The sequence below is a fragment of the Fusarium subglutinans genome (genome assembly GCF_013396075.1).
Source record: "Fusarium subglutinans strain NRRL 66333 chromosome Unknown NRRL66333_c0000003, whole genome shotgun sequence".
NCBI classification, from domain to species: domain Eukaryota; kingdom Fungi; phylum Ascomycota; class Sordariomycetes; order Hypocreales; family Nectriaceae; genus Fusarium; species Fusarium subglutinans.
The window spans coordinates 682,011-698,632 of record NW_023502066.1 but is presented as its reverse complement, the minus strand read 5'-3'; the positions used below and the strand labels follow the sequence as shown (position 1 = coordinate 698,632).

Sequence of the window (16,622 nt, the reverse complement as noted above, 5' to 3'; positions counted from 1 at the left end):
TTATAAGATTAATATATAATAATTTTTAACACAATGCTACCAAGTCTATAACCGCTGCGCCAACATCTACTTCCGAGTTCTGTTACGACAATGCCTATGTCATCTCAATGCTTGCTTTTGACCCAGTCGCCTCTCCCTTTTGTGTCAGCTATCTATCCATGACCACGCATATCATGTAAGCTCCTCACCTCATTGAACCTCGAACGTTGACTGATTACATCTCACAGCACTGACTATGCAAACCCCACAACCGATACTGCAACGACCAATACCGCGGTAAGCTCCACTTACCATGCTTTGAGAGCTTGTACTAAGATTTCGATAGTCAGAGGCTACAGTTACGTCTACGCGATCGGTTGAGACTATTACATGCCTTGACACGGCTTACTCCTACGTTGCCCCAGTTCCTACCATCGACCGAGGCAGCCCGCATCCAGACAAGCGTGGTCAGGGTGAAATCGAGGTCCCTGAGGCGATACCTTCTGACTGGACTGAGGCTCAAACCTCTGATATCTGCTCCTGTCTTGATCTTGAGGAACCTACGACACATACAACCATTACTGAGACCTCGACCGTCACAGCTTGGGTCGTCGAGACTACCCTTGCTGATAAGAACGACATTGCCTACCGAAGATTCAACTCCCCTTTCGACGCCTACGACTATGACAGTGGTTTCGGAACCGACTACTTCAAAGGCAAACCCGTGCTATCGTCAGGCAACGGGCAGACCTAATTTGTCGCCTGCGACAGTCTCACGCCCGGCACCAGTGATACTTTCGACCCCTCTCAGGCAGCACTCCTCTACAATGCCTATTTCCACGCCAAAGAGACAGGAACTTATACGTTCACTATTCCTGATACCATTGATAACTGGGGTTATCTTTGGGTCAAGGACGCAGCGTATACATGGGATTCCGGTGCGTGGGCCAATTGAGGGGTCGCGAGCTGGAGTTGATCCTTCGCTGTGGAAGTCAGGATCGTATGAGATTCAACTGAATAAGGGTGATGCTATTCCGTTTACGTATCTTTGGGCGAATGGTGGTGGTTGTGGTATAAGTGATTTGAGGGTGACGACCCCGAGTGGGGAGTCTATTCTTGGTTTGGTAGGGTCGACTGTCGAGGCTTGCGATCTGGACAAGTTTACTTAGGGTTGGTGCTTTCGATTCTTCGTCTGTATATTTATTATGATAGACTTACTTCTTTACCTACTCATACCTGAGTGGCGTCTTTGGGTCTGCAGATCAATTCCTGTGTAGTAATGTTTTGACAAGCAATACTTTGCCAAAATGATGGCGCCGAAGGCAAAACTGGTTCAGTTTGGAGACTTGCCACGTAAGCGAGTCAACTAGATTTCGTTAATTACAACGTGCCCGAAGGCACTTAGAATCTAGAATCACATAATACATCATTATAATTGCTCTAGGTTTGACTGGCCATGCCGCTTTCTAGTTTAAACGCATCCAGTGGCTAGGCCATCCCTTGCGTGTCCTACAACCTAACTAACCTACGCCCGACTCAACAATCTCGAAATAACACTTCGTATCAATAGACTACTCTTAGAAACGACCATGTAGCAAACCGGCTAAGGGTAGAAGAATAAATTCAGTTACACCAAGCAAACTCAATAAATTACACCAAGTACAAAGAAAAGCCCACATCCCTATAATCCCAGTCTTAGTGCTTCCAAAGCTTGAAAGCCTGGTTCGCACCACTATGTCCGTTATAGGTCAGGAAAGCCGTGCCATTACCAGTGTTTCCGCCAGAAAGATCAAGGTACGTCTCATCCTTAGCATTGCGGAATCTAAACCCCATCAGCTTGTAGTTCATAAATTGAATATCGAGTTACCTACCGGACTTGAGTGCTGTCAGTGACGTTGTCGACCGTCGCGCCCTGGAGATCCCACTGAGCTGCAAGGTCAGAAACATCGCGGCTTCTCTCGCACTTGACAGTCTGCCCGTGTCCTGTATCCTTTTGTAAGTAATTCGGTCTGTTCTGTGGAATTGTGTACTTGCCAGCTGAAAAGAGGACAAAGCTGTTGCCAGCGTTCTTGATGACGACGCGAGTATTGGAGCCAGGAACCGAGAAGATCTCCCAGATCTGGTTGGCGTTGAGCCTGTACGACCCATCGGAGCTAGGATATATTAGTTACCATCACGATGTATCGAGGAAGTACTTACATTGCATGAACAGGGGGGTTCTGGCCACCTTGACCATTGAGGTCCAAGAAAACATGATTGTTGCCGCTTGAGCTCTCACTTCGGATATTGCATTTGAAGCGGAGCTTAGGCTCGGGTACAACGGTAGGAACAGGAGCAGGTGTAACATGGCCCTCGTGCATGTGAGTCCGCAGCTCCTTAGCCTTGTCTTTCAATTCCATCTCCAGATTGTCAAAGGCCAGTGTCTTTTCCTTGATGGTGTTGTTGAGTTTGATGATCTCTTCAGCCTGCTCGGTGATTGTCTTGCTCTTTTTCGCAGCAAGGGCTTCGTGATCCTTGACGTCTGCTTGGGCCTGATCGAGCTGACACTGGAGGTCGTTCTTGGCCTTCTCTAACTTCTCGATAGTCTCGTCCTTCTGCTTATTCTCACCTCGGAGTCTATCGCCCTCTCTCTTCTCAATTTCAAATTGAGCTTCGAGGGTTGCGATGCGAGCGGTCAGATCAACGATCTTGGCGACCTCAGCCTGGAGTCGAGCCTCGGCGGCCCTGAGATTAGTTGTCGTCTGGTCAAGCTTCTTCTGGGCCTCAGCCTTGGAAGCTCGCTCGTAGTCAAGTTGAGAAACTAATCGGTCGATAGTCTTGTGGTCTTCATCATCGTGCTTCTTGCCCTTGACGAGGTCTTCGTCTCTCTTCTTGCGTTCGGCAGCATGAGTGGCTTGAGCGTCAGCGAGTCTCTTGGTCATATCACCCGTCTTGGCCTTTTCGACGTTGAGATCATCGTTGAGCTTCTTGATCTCCTTCCTGAGCTCGTTGTTCTCGGTAGTAGCAGCATTGAGCTATTCACCTCGGGCATGGAAGTCGGCATCTAGGGCTTTGAATCGCTGCGGTCATTAGCCCACACTATTCCAAGTCAATAGTGGCTACTTACGTCCTCAGCATACTTGCCAAGATATCCAGGCTGATCGGCAAAGGCGATGGTATGTCGCAGAGTCTCGATGAGGTTCTTGGGGAAAGGGAGGGGTCCAAGAATACGAGGTAGAGACGGCTGAGGCTGGGGAAGGCGGACTTCAACCTCGGTCTTCTCGGGTGTAGAATACTCTGGAGGGTTCCAGCTACTAAATGACGGTCAGCGTTGGAATGATTGTCTGTGGTTTTGGACTCACTGGGAGTGGCGGTCAATCAAAGCGGAGAGAGTGTACTCGCCAAGATCCTGGTTGGCCTCAGGGCCCTTCATGTGGACAGCAAGCCTCTCCGTCGTCTCGTCCCAAGTACACGTAATATCGTAGTACGAGTGATAAGAGAACTTGACGCCTTTTCCAGCACCGGACAGCATCTTCTGGGACTCGGCGCGGAAGGACGGGGACTTTTCAGTACCAGTGTCATCATGAGACCACTGCCAAAGCGAAAGAACAGGCTTTCCATCACCAAACCCCTCAGGGACGATGAAAATACTCATCTCATCACTAGCATACTTGGACCAAGAAATCTTGCCAGTCCAAATCCTAGCAGCGCCAGTGGCTTGCTCGCCCTTAGACTGCCAGATCCGCTTGAACGACATGTTACTCTTAGCGCCAGCCGGGTTCGACATGGCAACGTCGAGCTTGCCGTAGATGTCGCGGGAAGTGATCTCCCAGCTGTAGTAGGACGCCTTGGCGATGAAGGTGTCATCGCCGCTGGGAGTCTTGGCGACTCACTCGGTGGCAGACTTTTGGAAGAAGTTGGCTTTCTTGGTGCCCTGAGCGTCTTTGGTCCACTGGGAGAAGAGATAGGCAGTGTCGCCAACGCGAACTGGGCCGTCGGGCAGGATTATAACGAAGGTCTCGTTATCGCCGTAGGGCTTCCAGTCGAGACGTCCATCGTAGACGAACATTGCAATGACTGGAGTGGAAAGGGTTTTTGGGGAGATAGAAGAGATAGAAGAGCTGATTGATGGAATTGAAGAGTGGTTGTTGATGAGGGTATTGGTATATGCAAGAGGCAGAATAGCATTATATAGTCAAACCTGAGACTTTGTCCTCCTCCAAATCATGCATGAAGTGAGTTGAGAGTTCTCTGATGTCCACCCATGTTTGCTCTCTCTGGAATTTACTTCAATAACCTTCTGCATGTCTTTGCCTATCATCAGCTGAGAAGTCCTGTGGCTACCTGAATATGAGAACACGGTAACTGCAAACATATCGCCATCACAAAAGCAAGCCCGATCGCCATAGCTATCACACCGAGTTCAAGGCATGTATGTGTGTGATATTGGACGCCTTGTCGTTGTTCAGAGATGATTGCATCGAGGCTAGCGCTCCAAGGAGAAGTTCTTCCGGAACATGGCTCTCGAATATCGCGCCATTGGAATTTCAGCTGTTGCGCTTTGATATTCGTGGCGACACCGGGCAATCATCTAATTCGCCCCCGAACGGTACACAGAATCGCCTTGATAATCTAGGTGGATCTGGGCCATGCGGATTGCTCCGGGCCGATCCCTGGAGTTCCGAAAGAGGGATAATTCCTGGGGAAGTGGAGAGCTGATGGTTTTCGTTTCGGGCTGAGCTGAGATGTGCATAAGGAATGCAAATAGCATGCTCGCTATCGAATGTGTGATCAGCGCCGTGGCTTGCAGGAAGCTGTGGTCGTATCAGAAGGTTGATATGTCTTCTGGTCTGTTTTTTTTTTTAATCCCTTAAACATATTAGTAAGAAGAGACAAGAAAGCCTGTCATCTTTACCAAGTAATGAAAATACACGGTGAAACGTAATACATTATGACTGATTTTTAGACCAGCTAAATTTCATACCCTGTTTTATTGTTAGAAACTATACTACCCCTTGTATATTAGGTCAATTCGGCACTTCATAGTAATGCAAGCTGCAGGCCTTGGTCTTGTGATATCGAATGCTGAAAGGAATAAGCGGTGGTCGAGGTGCGAGAGGACTTGTACAATGACCAGGGTTATGGCATTCCGGTACTATTAAACTTACCTACCCTAGATACGCCAGCCCATATTGCTTGCGGATTGTCCATAGAGGAATCAATGTTAGATACATTACATTTCATGTTTTCAAACCTATATTACAGCTCAAGACATTCATTCTCATACAAGATTTGGTCTCTCTTATTCTATTAACGCAGTTTTTCCATTATTAAGAGTTCCGTGGAGTTTGAACTCTTCACTCAACGAATAGTGATTTGAATGTGTCTGGCTGAGGGCGTCTCGAAAATGGGCTCATGTGTCTATAGTTCAAACATAAGAGAAATATCTATTCAACCTAAACGCCATCTTTGTCTATTCTATCAATCCCAAATCTATCCCAAACAAAAGAAACCTTGCCCGTTCTCAAGCAGCCTCAGCAACAGCATACCCAACCCTCTCCCCAACCTCCATCTTGCCCTCCCTCGCATGCCTCTCCCTCTCCTTAACCTCAGCCATCCTGTTCAAGAAGCTCAAATACGTCTGCCACCCAACCGCCACAACACCATGGAACAAAGGCCTCCAGCCAATCGACAGAAACGAGAAACTAAATGCCGTGACCATAGGCCATAATTTGCAAGAGTTGATGATGCTGGTTGGCACTGTGTCTTTGACGCGCTCGATTGTGCCGGGGATGTCACATCCAGACAGTAAGGCTTGGGCGCCGAAGAAATATGTGTTGAAGATTGGCGTGAAGACGACTTGGCCGACTGTTACTTTTGTGGCGAGGGATAGAAGACGGGAGGAGTAGTTGAAGTTATGGGAGAGGAACATGAACCTGAACGAAATATTAATATCAAACTTCAACCTCGACCCTCACTCATACTCTCACTGAAACTAAGAAAAAGAAAAACTCACCACTTATAATTCGGTATAGCAGCAACACACCCAATAACCGCATTCCTCAACGTCCTCACAGGATCATACTCATTGCCACTAACATACTGCGCACTCAAATCCCCCGCAATGTAAATCACCACCGCAGTAGCAACCTGCGTCTTATACGGACTCTTATTCTGCGCACGCGCGTACGCCTGAACAGCCGTTGTCAAAGGACCCAGACGCTGCCATAGCGGCAGGGGAGCGACGGTGGCGGGTACAGGGACGGGGTCTTTTTTAGGGGGTGAGGATTGGAAGCGCCGTTGGAGGTGGCGCAGGGGTTGTTTGAATGCGGGACGGAGGATGGGTATTGTCATTATGAGGGTATATGTGATATTAGGTATATGTGTTAGTGGGTGAGAATGGGGAAGTGAGGTGAGAGTCTGGGGAGGGGAGGGGATGCGAGATTATTGAGATGAGATTGGATCTTGATAAGCGGTTTCGAACGGCCGAACTCGGACGGTAATTCCGAATGAGTAAAAAAAAAATGAAATTTATGAGTGATTGATTAGATTGGTTGGTGTGGGGATCGGTATTCGTCGGCTATCGAATCGGTACTTACTGAGAAAGGCAAGTCATCACGGCCACGCAACTAAACCTCACTACTGACCAACCTCACTTTGAATATGAATATGATTAAATAATAATATGCTAAACAAAAGAAAATGCCAATGAATGTCTCTTAAAAGAACTCCTCTTCCTCCTCATCCAACAACCCCATCCCACTATCCCTCCCCCTCAACCTCTTACTCACCCTCCTCATCCCCTGCCCCTGTCCCTTCACAACCTCCTCCTCCTCCTTTCTCGGCGTCAAAAACTCCTGACTCATCCTAACAACCCTCTCCAACTCCTCTTTCATCGCGTCAATAACTTCCTTCGCCTTAACCCTCTCCTCATCAACTTCCCTCCTCAAACCACCGTTCTCAACGCGCAGTCCGCAGATTTTATCATGTGCTGAGCGCAGAGATTCATTCAGCTTGTCGATCTCAGTTCGATATTTTGTAACGCTTGCGTCGCGCGCTGCGAGGGCTGATCCGTGCTTTTTGTTGAGGCTGGTGATGGTTTCGGTGTGGCTGGTTTGGAGGGTGAGGATTTGGGCTTGGAGATCGGAGGAGCGGGTGAGAGCGGATGAGAGTTTGCTTTCGAGGGAGGCAATGGTGTCTTCTTTGCGGGTGAGGATCTTGTGCTTGACTTCTAGTTGCACAGCATATTCATCATTGGCATCGTGGGCCTCGCGCTCCATCCGCTGAACCAGATCTTCCAGCTCTGAAATGTCGCGAATATACCCATCCACAGCACCCTTAAGCCTCTGATTCGCAACCTCGAGCTCTCTGATCCTTGCAATCTTGTCACTGATAAGCTTCTCGGCCTTTCCCATCTCTGCTTTCAGCCCATCCATGACTGTAACTCTTGCATCCAATTGCTTCCGTAGAGAGAGCTCGATCTCGTGGTACTCATCTATAGCATCCTCATCTTCCTTTGCGCGCTTCGCCATGTCGCGTAAGCGCGTGAGCATGAGATCTAGGACTTCTGCGCCGTGGGAGGATAGAGGGAGGGTGATTTCTCCGGGGGTTAGGTACTCGAGCTCTAGGCGGGCGGCGCGGAAGTTGGTGATGAGGGTTGTTATCATCTCGCTGGCGTCGGAGCCGGCGAAGCCGAGTTTTGTGATGGAGGATGTGAGGGTTTGAAGAGCGCATGTTCTATCAGACATTGCTTGGAGCATAGTGTCAATCTGTGCCTCAAGACCTGACTGATCCCGGGGTGTGTAGTCTGATAACTTGTTGCTCAGGCGTCCGCTGAGAGTCTTATAAGATTCAAGAGTGTCCGTCAACTTTGCAACCTCCAGTTGAAGCGACGACACTTCCTCTTCCAACTGCAGCTGCTTAGGATCCGGCAAACAAGCCTGAACACCTACCATAGCCGTTGTCTCCATCGGTTCAAAGATCGGCGTCCCAGGTACAGTAGGACTCGTAGCAGGCGGCGTCATGAACGAAGTACGCGCTCTCGAAGGCGTACTACAAATGAACTGCGCCATAGTCTCATCGCCAAACTGATCCTCATCAGGTGTCATGTCCATAAAATCCTGCGAAAACTTCTCCCGCGCTGCAAGAGTCCAGTTATATCCTCTGCTCTGATCCATAGCGCGACCTGACCTCTTCGACAGCTCATCCTGAAGATCTTGGATCTGCTTCTCAAGATCCCAAATGCGATCTGTGTCGACAACGATAGTCGCATTCTGCAATTCGTAAATCTCGCGATCACGCGCTTTTAGTTCATTTCTCAACTTCTCAATTTCTTCCTTTGCTTCTTGATTCCGACGGCGTTTCTCCTGTTGAATTGTGTTCATCTCCTCGCTCAGACCATTGCGACGGATTCTTCGCTGCACGCGACCGTCGAGGACTTGTCGCAGTGGCAGAAATGTAACTTCGCCGCTTTCAGGGAGTGCAGGACTTGAGCGGATTGTGCTTGGGGTTGTTTGGACAGGCAGGGATGAGTGACGTCGGCGTTTGGGTGTTGCGACGGTGAAGCGATTGACCATGGGGGTTAAGCCGGATGAAGAGGCGCCTGGGTCGGAGAAGCGAACTCGTCGGGAGGAGCGCTTGGGGGTTTTGGAGGGCATTGGGGATGAGGGCATGTCTGGCTCTGGTTTGATGCTGCTGCGACGAGAGCGTCTAATTGCGATGGGGAGATGAATGTCTTCCATGATGAGTATGTCAATTGAATGAGACGTCAAGGGGTTTACAATGAGGACTCATAAAGACCATAAATATGAATAAAACAAGTCCAATCAACTGGACAACAAAACAGCGAGCCCCTCGCCTTTAAAAAAACACAACTCCAGCATAACAAAACAATCCCCCAGGCCATCATTTACACGACCTCCAGGCATAATGTTTACCTTTTCCCTCTTACAGCCTAGCGTGGTCACTCACAGAGCACGGGAACCAATGGATTTCACTACATGCAGGGTCTCGCAAAACGGCCACTGGAGAATTGTTATGGGGCCGTGAATTCAGGCCATGTTTTTTGGTGGGAGCGGTCGTGTTTTTGGGCCTGCGAATTCACGGTGCTTGTTTGTTTGGGGGGTCCCACTGGAGATTCCGGGGGGCGGATTGAAGGGGCAACGGGCGATCTGTTGATGTTGGCGATGATGCTGTGAGACGATACTGTGTCGCATTTATTGAATGGTTTTTGCATATTGAATTGCAATTATTGAGATATTTACAGTTTGTATTATGCTTGAGTCGAGTGATGGTGAAGGTGTCCTGAAAACGGGATGACCCGCCACCCGGTCGATCTAACGCATCCATCAATTTAATGACAGGGCCATTGAAGCCATTCCCAAACTGCAATTACAGTTCCGTCGCAATCTGCTTCTGGGCACTTACCCAGACTCTCGGGTCCCAGACCTCCTTCCACTGATTGGTCACATTTCATTTCCTCCAATATAGCCATCACACTCTCAACAACGCACTCGAAGCATGCTTGCGCTACATCACCCACTCCATCCAAATTCTCGTGACACTCAACTCATGGTGTTTGTCCTCCAACCCAATCTTACCGAGCTGACTAATCCCCTTCCCATTCCTCACCGACCACCAAACGCGTTCCTTCACCTTAATCCACCAACTTAGATCATCGCTCACTGACTCACTTACTCACATGCCATAATGCCCACTCCTTCAAAACATGTCAAATTCGTCGCCTCAGACCCTTCGCGCGGCGGTCTCCCCGTGAAGCGCAAACAAGTCCAGCACGCATGCGCTTCATGTCGCAAGAAAAAGGTGAGCACTGACACACTCCGGGAATAGAGTGAGGGTGGGGTGGCTGATTGAGTAGAGGCGCTGTGTTCATGCTGAAGATGCAGTCGATGAGACGTCGCCTCCAGTGGAAGAAGATGAGACATCCCGGTCGACGTGAGTGGGCCTCTACCTTACCTTACTTACTCTGGGCACTCCCCTCAATTGACACTCACCAGATCATTACCTTTACCAACTCAAAGAACTGCTCTCCCAGACTCTTCGCTCCAATATGCAAATCCAACCGCAAATGCAAGTCCTGCTGCGCCAACTCCAAGGCGTGAATCAGGAAGCACGCCGAATCAATCATCCCGCTTCGTGGGCGATCTCAATCCAGAGGGCATGTTCATGGAAGCTACAGGCTCAGCATCCATCCGTGAAACATCACAGAAGGGAGATGTAGGAATATGGCTTTCCTCCAACAATCCTGGCCAAGCAAGCCAATTCATCACTTCACGACCGCCCCCGATAATGGATCAGTTCTTACTACCGTTTGTCAAGGAGCATTGTCTATCGTGTCTTCCGCCCCATCAAGACTACCTCAAACTAAAAGCACTCTATCTGGAAAAGATCCATCCCATTATGCCCATCATACCGGAGACCGCGCTGCAAGGCGATGAGCCAGTGGCTGTGGTGCTAAAACAACTCATTTGTCTTGCTGCATCTGCAGACCCAAGCATGGCGCTGTATCTCCATCTCCAGAACAAAGGCGATGATCTCCTCCCCTGCCAAGACTTCATGCAATCCCTCTCCTCCGCCGTCCGCGCCATCCTCGAAACAAGCATCATAACAGACAGAGTCCTTCACATCCGCGCCCTCATCCTCCTATCCCTCTACACCCAGCCCAACTCCTCCGAGGAAGCAGACCTCCCCGCGCAACTCGGTGGCCGCGCCATTCACCACATCCAAACGCTGGGTCTTCACCTGCTTCGCTACGACGGACCCAACTCTGAGGAGCTGGAAACGCTGTTCTGTGCGGTTTGGGCGGTTGACCGGATTAATGCCGCGGTGTATGGGAGGCCGTGTGTCATGCATGAGAGGGATATCGGCGCGAATCTGGATGGCTGTATTAGCAAGAGACCGCCGTGCTTCAGGCTGTTTCTGAGTGTCGTGCAGTGGTTGGATCAGGTTATTGAGCTGTATCGCCCGGGTCCGAGTGCTGAGGCGAGCGGGTTGGATAAGATTGCGTATATTGATCTTCCAGTTCTTGAGGCCATGATCGTCAATGCAGATGCGCTTAAAGTACCAGGTTCACTAATCGGTAAGTCACCCATCTCACGGAGTACCTGACTAATGATCACAGCGACGATCGAAACATTCTATCACGCCGTCATCATCTTATCATGTCGTCTTCCACGACCTGGCACACTCACAGCAGCATCTACCCTCCCCCCTCCATCCGCCAACGCCCGTCGCTCCCTCGCAGCAGAACGCATCGCCTGCGCCGTCCTGCGCGACCACCTCTCCCCCATGCCCTTCGTCCCCTACGCCGTCTGTCTCGCCCTAAGCGTAGAGTACCGCAAGATGCGGCACTCCCGCCTGCCCATGTTCCGCTCGCGCGCCATGCACGCATTCCGTCGCAATTGCGAGATGCTCCGCAAATTCGGCGACTACTTTTGGAGCGCTAACGTTGTGGCCGGGCTGGGCGAGCGGGTGCTCAAGGAGATGGAGCGTGCTGCTAATACGCTTACGCGGGAATCACCGCCGCCGGCGCCGGTGGTGGTGAATCCAGTGGCTGTGACGAATCCGAGCATGGTCAACGCTGTGCCGAGCGTGGAGCAGGCCGTGGACTTTTCATTGATTGATGCGATTTCGGGGGCGGATGTTTTTGGAGCTATTGATCCGAATTTTAATCTGGGGGCGGTGGAGGATGCGCTGGAGGCGAATCTGGATATCGGGCTGCCGATGAACTGGGTTGATTGGGGGCAGTATGCTACGCTGTCGTGAGATGGACAGCTCAGAGTCAGAGTCAGCTACGTCTTTGATGACTGGTTGGTGTTGGCGACGGCTAAAAGCTTACTTTGGTGGTGATGCTCGGCGCGGCTATTTCCAAAGCTTTTGGTAAGACGATGACCACGCAAGATGACAGACGCTCACAGTCAGCGACGAATGCTTGGGCTATAAAAAGTGGCTTTGATGCTGGTCTGGAATGCATTTCGTCTTAAACGTCAGTCACCATGTGAAAAACATCATCGAAAGATATCAGCATTGAGATTGTCCCTCTTCTCGATAACACTACGAATACACATACCCAGCACACTACACCAAGACCCAGTCGACTAGAGCGACACAGGGTGAACTTGAAGAAATGGGGACAGTTATCGGCGTTGATTGGGAAGAATATAAACATGGTGGCGTGTTGTCTGCCGTGTAATCTCTAGGATGGACATGGCGTTTGCAATGATACACGATTCAGCAATGAGTGAAAAGACATGGAGCGGCAGAGGGTATGATTGGCGGCCCGTAGGCGCGGTAATGTACAGTAAATCGACCGTTCATGTATGTTTCCAAACGATCTCGCTAACGGCGCAGACAGATAAAGGTCCATCGACAAGATAGTCGGAGTCTTTTGCGTCGTGTCGGTCGCACATCGTCGTGCTGATGCGAATGGCTTGGAGGGAGGATCAAGGAGAGCGTCGTCTCCTCGGTTCAAGCGAGCGACTTGGTCGTCCTTAATAAATACCGTCCATCTCCTCGCTGGCCATTTCAAGATCCCGCAACGAACGTATGGTTGTAGCATTCGAGGTTCGTATCGCACGAGTTGGCTAGTAATCGCCTGTTCCATTCGCTTATCTTACATCCTTCAATCCAACTCCTTCATCACAGCGTAACCGGGGTATCATAAGTCATCGATCCATCTCTTTCACTTCCTCGTTATATCCGTCGGCTTCCCTCGAAACTGATTCTTAATCTCGTCCAGAAAATGCTTCGCAAACTCTGAATTTTTACCAGCCGTATTCGGATCCGCCGTCGCTTCGCCGGGTGCCAAAGGCTCGTGAGGATTTCGTCCGTGTTGCTTCTCGTGGATGGTCTTGTGGATGCGTGTTACTGCGCGGTGGAAGCCTGGTTGGCGGAGGATCTAAGGCGTGATTGTTAGTAAGAAATGGAAGCGGTTGAGGCCGGGAGGCGTACGGATGCGACGATGTGATCCTGGAGTTTGTTAGTGATTGAAATAAGGGGAAGGGAGAGTAATGGGACGGACTTCGAAGGATTGGATTGCGCGGAGGAGCCACCAGTGTGCAGCCATTTTGGTGAGGAAGACTGTTAATTGAAGATGCTGAATTCAAGATGGAGATGGAGATGTTGGAGTGGCGGCGTTAGTGGCGGGAAATGGAGGGGCGAGCAAGGATGACAAATGGATCTAATCTTGTGTGACAGCTTGACACCTCCAGCTACAGCTACAGCTACCCTGAACTTAGCATGAGCCAATCAAGCACTCATCAACACAAAAGCTTGAGAGCATCTAGAACTTAGAATAACGTCGAATTATCTCAAGCTTAGTACATACTCATCCTCCTAAAGTCAAATAATACAAGGATTTAGATCTTGGTCACATTCAACAGACGCCTCACTCACTCTCAACCATGCAGCCTCAGTCAACGTCAAATCACTTTTATTAATCCCAATCCACCAGCTTTAATCTATCAGAGCTTAGAAGTACTGGTTCATGAAAGCACCGATATAGTCCTGCTTCCCCAACTCAACCCCCTCCTTTCTCAAAATCGCATACGCAGTCGTCAAATGGAAGAAAACATTAGGAATTCCATATCCCTGCACATAATCCCTAACCTTCATATCAGCACTCTTCCCCGGTCCCAACCCGATAGTAACAATCTCAGCACCACGCTTCTCAACAAGTTCTCTATCAGCCTTCTCAACGACCTCGAGAACCTGCGCGATACGAGCCTGGTACTGCTCAAATGTAGTGCACTCGTCGCGGGCGAGGGTGAGCGGCTCGCTGCCGGTTGTGCGCGCGACAATCTTCTGCGCTGTGTCGGTGGTGAAGTGGACCTGGAAGCTGAGGTCCAGCATGTCAGGGGCCAGTTTGGCGGTGGTGAATGAGGCGGCGTTGGCGTGGGATTCGGCCTTTTTGAGGATGGAAGACAGGGAGTTGAGGGCTTCCTTGGTGTGGAGGATGGCGGCGTCGTAGAGTGTGTAGCTCATGGTGGGCAGTGAAACGGCGATGAAGAGTGAATTGGGTATAGTAGTGTATTGCGTGATGAAGTTTGTCTGTCCGAACAATCCGAGAGGCGATGGCTACGGGGTATATATATCTGTCTGTCTCCCCCGTTTCAAGAGACCTCAACCTTTCTCCACTGTCTTCACCGCTTGCTTTACTAATGGACCTTTCCAGTTCCAGTTTCCCCCTCAGATCGACCCGGTTGAAGACTCTAGATGCTTCCTCGATTAGTAATGGAACCATTAAGAACCACTACGGACCCTTTGAGACCATTGCGGAGACTGGCAGTAACGCTAAACGTCTCCGGATCATCGCTGTCCGACATCCGTGCGGGTTAAGGGACACGGGTGCTTTTGTTGGACGTGCGTTGAACAAGTGTTCTAAGCGGTCCACGATCCATGAAACGTCGGCTTACAAACCAGAGTTGATTACAAACTACCTGATCAGAGTGAGACACGGAGAACCAGAGAAATGACCGGCAGACACGAATGCAGAAATAGCCGGTGTGGAAATAAATGACAGGTAACCGAAGAAATGACCAACAAGAAATCATAATTGAGGCCATCAACTAAAACCCAAGGATCCGATTCGCCTCCCTAACAACCTCCCCTTCCCCTTCCGTCCTCAGCGCGCTCAGGCCCATCGCCCGACGAGCCGCGCCGTCCAGCATGTCCTCCGTGCCCCGCCCCACATGTCCGGACTCCCCTGCCCCGCCTGGGAAATCCGGTCCCGGCGTGCCACGGAGGAAGGCCTCGCGCTGGCGCACCATGTACTCTGCGTTCTGTGCCGTAATGGGGCAGATGGGGATGTACAGCACCGACGAGTCTGCTGTTCCGGCGTGTACTTTGTCGACTGAGTGGATTGCTAAGTGCTGTTAGTACTGATTCAATGGACAGTGATATTGGGGTAGTTGGAGGGGAGAGACTTACTGTCGCAGTGCCATGCTACGAAATCTCCAGGCCGTATCTCAGGAACGTGGACCATCGTCTTCTCAAGCTCCAGATGCGGATGCAACTCCCCCGTCAACTCCTGTCCCGTCCCCGGCGTCGCACCCTGCAACTCACTATCAACATCCCTCATCAACTCCCAATTCCCCTCCTCCAAGTACCCCTGCCCCAAATTATCACTCTTTGCCTTAAAAAACGGCCTTAGCAGCACATAAGCCATAGAAAGCTTCACCAGCGGATTAACCAACAACGTCCCCTCCCCAGGCTTAGTATGGCTCATGCTCATCCACCCCTGCCACATTCTAAACATCGAACAAGCACCTAATCCATCGTACCGATTGTTCACAGCGTCAACACGTCCGCTCGCATCCCACGGATCGTAGGATTCCCAGTTCCCTTGGAGGATGGCGTCGTAGACGTGTCCTGCGCCGTACCCTTCTGGCTCCCAGCGCTCGACGCTTCCGCCGTCGATGTGCGGACCGAGAGCGAAGCTGGCGTCGCCGGGTTGGCGGATACGTAGGCGGTCGGCGTAGCTGAAGGGCTGGGAGAGGGAGATTGAGGCTGGGCATGTGGTGTGCCAGAGAGACATGAGGTTATGTTGCACGCTGAGGAAGTTGGGGTGTGAGCGGGCTTTTAGTTGGGGTGGTGACCAGTATAGTTCGTAGACTTGAGGATCGTGAGGTGGAAACGCTGTATTTGTTAGTCTAAGTCAATTGACATGGGGAGGGTAGTGTAGGGGTAGATACCTCGTGTAGATGGATTCCTAGCAACATACTCCTCCACCTCAGCCTTATACGCCCTCGCCTCACCCTCCGGAACAACACCCCTCACCACAACAACACCTCTCTTCTTGACCTCCTCCCTCAGCGCATCACTGCTCCTCTCCAGATCCTTAAACTCAATCTGGGGTATAACACCCGGTCCTTTCTGTGCAACAATCTCATTCTCCCGCTTCAACTCACGAAGGAGCTTGTTCCACGATTGAACGATCTTATCTTGACGACCTTGCAGGAGATTGAGTTTCAGCTGACGATATCGATCGGGTAAAGGCTCGCGCTGGGCCCCGGACAGCGACGTAAATGCATCCGAGATGTCGCCTTCTTTTTTGGCGGCTAGCGATGTCATGCAGCGGCGGAGGACAGGGGGGGAGGGCTTGGCTAGGGATGCACGGAGCATTTTGACAAAAGATACCGGAATTTGATGGGGAAGAGATGAATAAGACAGTAGGAATTATGAGGAGGCTGTGATAAGATAGAAGACGATACAGAATGGTCAAAAGATAATGGCGTTGGATCTTATATCGAATTGAGGAGAACGCGGTCTTACTCCATTCGGACATTCCGCATCGCACCTCGAAAAGCAAGAAATTCTTCCCCAGCTTCGGGAAATAAGAACCTTGTTCAATGTGGGGTTACCTCTTGATCACGACATTCAACTGTCTTGAGCAAACAAGACATCAAGTTACCATTTCACAGGGACAGGACCGCAGTTTAATCTCTAAAAGTGACCAAAACTCTCCCGAATTGTAAATAGAATCACTACACCATCACCACTTCAGCATCAATCATCATAATACCCAAATATATTCCCCAACACCAACAAAAAAGAATACCTGTACTCAAGCTATGCACTCCAGTTATACACATGTAATCAACACCTAGCTCCCATCTATGCTAATAATTAACCGCCCTTGCATCCCA

At 50.4% G+C, this 16,622-nt stretch overlaps 8 protein-coding genes across 8 annotated transcripts; 2 read left to right on the top strand and 6 right to left on the bottom strand.

Annotated features, from left to right (window-relative positions):
* Positions 1–107: 107 nt before the first annotated feature.
* Positions 108–733, top strand: FSUBG_832 (GLEYA domain protein; the record flags this gene model as incomplete). Its single annotated transcript, XM_036686716.1, has 3 exons — positions 108–175; positions 228–276; positions 326–733. The coding sequence occupies 3 exons, from the start codon at positions 108–110 to the stop codon at positions 731–733; spliced, it is 525 nt and encodes a 174-aa protein (XP_036543848.1).
* A 941-nt stretch (positions 734–1,674) lies between these two features.
* FSUBG_831 (hard-surface inducible) lies at positions 1,675–4,027 on the bottom strand (the record flags this gene model as incomplete). The annotated part of the gene is made up of 6 exons (XM_036686705.1): positions 1,675–1,801; positions 1,851–2,132; positions 2,179–2,993; positions 3,086–3,272; positions 3,321–3,791; positions 3,852–4,027. The coding sequence occupies 6 exons, from the start codon at positions 4,025–4,027 to the stop codon at positions 1,675–1,677; spliced, it is 2,058 nt and encodes a 685-aa protein (XP_036543847.1).
* Positions 4,028–5,482: 1,455 nt separating this feature from the next.
* On the bottom strand, positions 5,483–6,312 carry FSUBG_830 (glomerulosclerosis Mpv17; the record flags this gene model as incomplete). Its single annotated transcript, XM_036686694.1, has 2 exons — positions 5,483–5,894; positions 5,975–6,312. 2 exons carry the CDS (start codon positions 6,310–6,312, stop codon positions 5,483–5,485), a joined length of 750 nt encoding a protein of 249 aa, XP_036543846.1.
* Positions 6,313–6,677: 365 nt separating this feature from the next.
* Positions 6,678–8,699, bottom strand: FSUBG_829 (glycolipid 2-alpha-mannosyltransferase; the record flags this gene model as incomplete). The annotated part of the gene is made up of 1 exon (XM_036686682.1): positions 6,678–8,699. One exon carries the CDS (start codon positions 8,697–8,699, stop codon positions 6,678–6,680), a length of 2,022 nt encoding a protein of 673 aa, XP_036543845.1.
* Positions 8,700–9,666: 967 nt separating this feature from the next.
* Positions 9,667–11,742, top strand: FSUBG_828 (transcription factor; the record flags this gene model as incomplete). The annotated part of the gene is made up of 4 exons (XM_036686671.1): positions 9,667–9,780; positions 9,836–9,912; positions 9,999–11,056; positions 11,099–11,742. The coding sequence occupies 4 exons, from the start codon at positions 9,667–9,669 to the stop codon at positions 11,740–11,742; spliced, it is 1,893 nt and encodes a 630-aa protein (XP_036543844.1).
* Positions 11,743–12,658: 916 nt separating this feature from the next.
* Positions 12,659–13,042, bottom strand: FSUBG_827 (uncharacterized protein; the record flags this gene model as incomplete). The annotated part of the gene is made up of 3 exons (XM_036686660.1): positions 12,659–12,874; positions 12,928–12,945; positions 12,998–13,042. The coding sequence occupies 3 exons, from the start codon at positions 13,040–13,042 to the stop codon at positions 12,659–12,661; spliced, it is 279 nt and encodes a 92-aa protein (XP_036543843.1).
* A 404-nt stretch (positions 13,043–13,446) lies between these two features.
* Positions 13,447–13,959, bottom strand: FSUBG_826 (helix-turn-helix domain protein; the record flags this gene model as incomplete). The annotated part of the gene is made up of 1 exon (XM_036686649.1): positions 13,447–13,959. The coding sequence occupies one exon, from the start codon at positions 13,957–13,959 to the stop codon at positions 13,447–13,449; it is 513 nt and encodes a 170-aa protein (XP_036543842.1).
* Positions 13,960–14,543: 584 nt separating this feature from the next.
* On the bottom strand, positions 14,544–16,098 carry FSUBG_825 (DUF1479 domain protein; the record flags this gene model as incomplete). Its single annotated transcript, XM_036686638.1, has 4 exons — positions 14,544–14,839; positions 14,905–15,122; positions 15,258–15,612; positions 15,669–16,098. The coding sequence occupies 4 exons, from the start codon at positions 16,096–16,098 to the stop codon at positions 14,544–14,546; spliced, it is 1,299 nt and encodes a 432-aa protein (XP_036543841.1).
* Between the last annotated feature and the right edge of the window lie 524 nt (positions 16,099–16,622).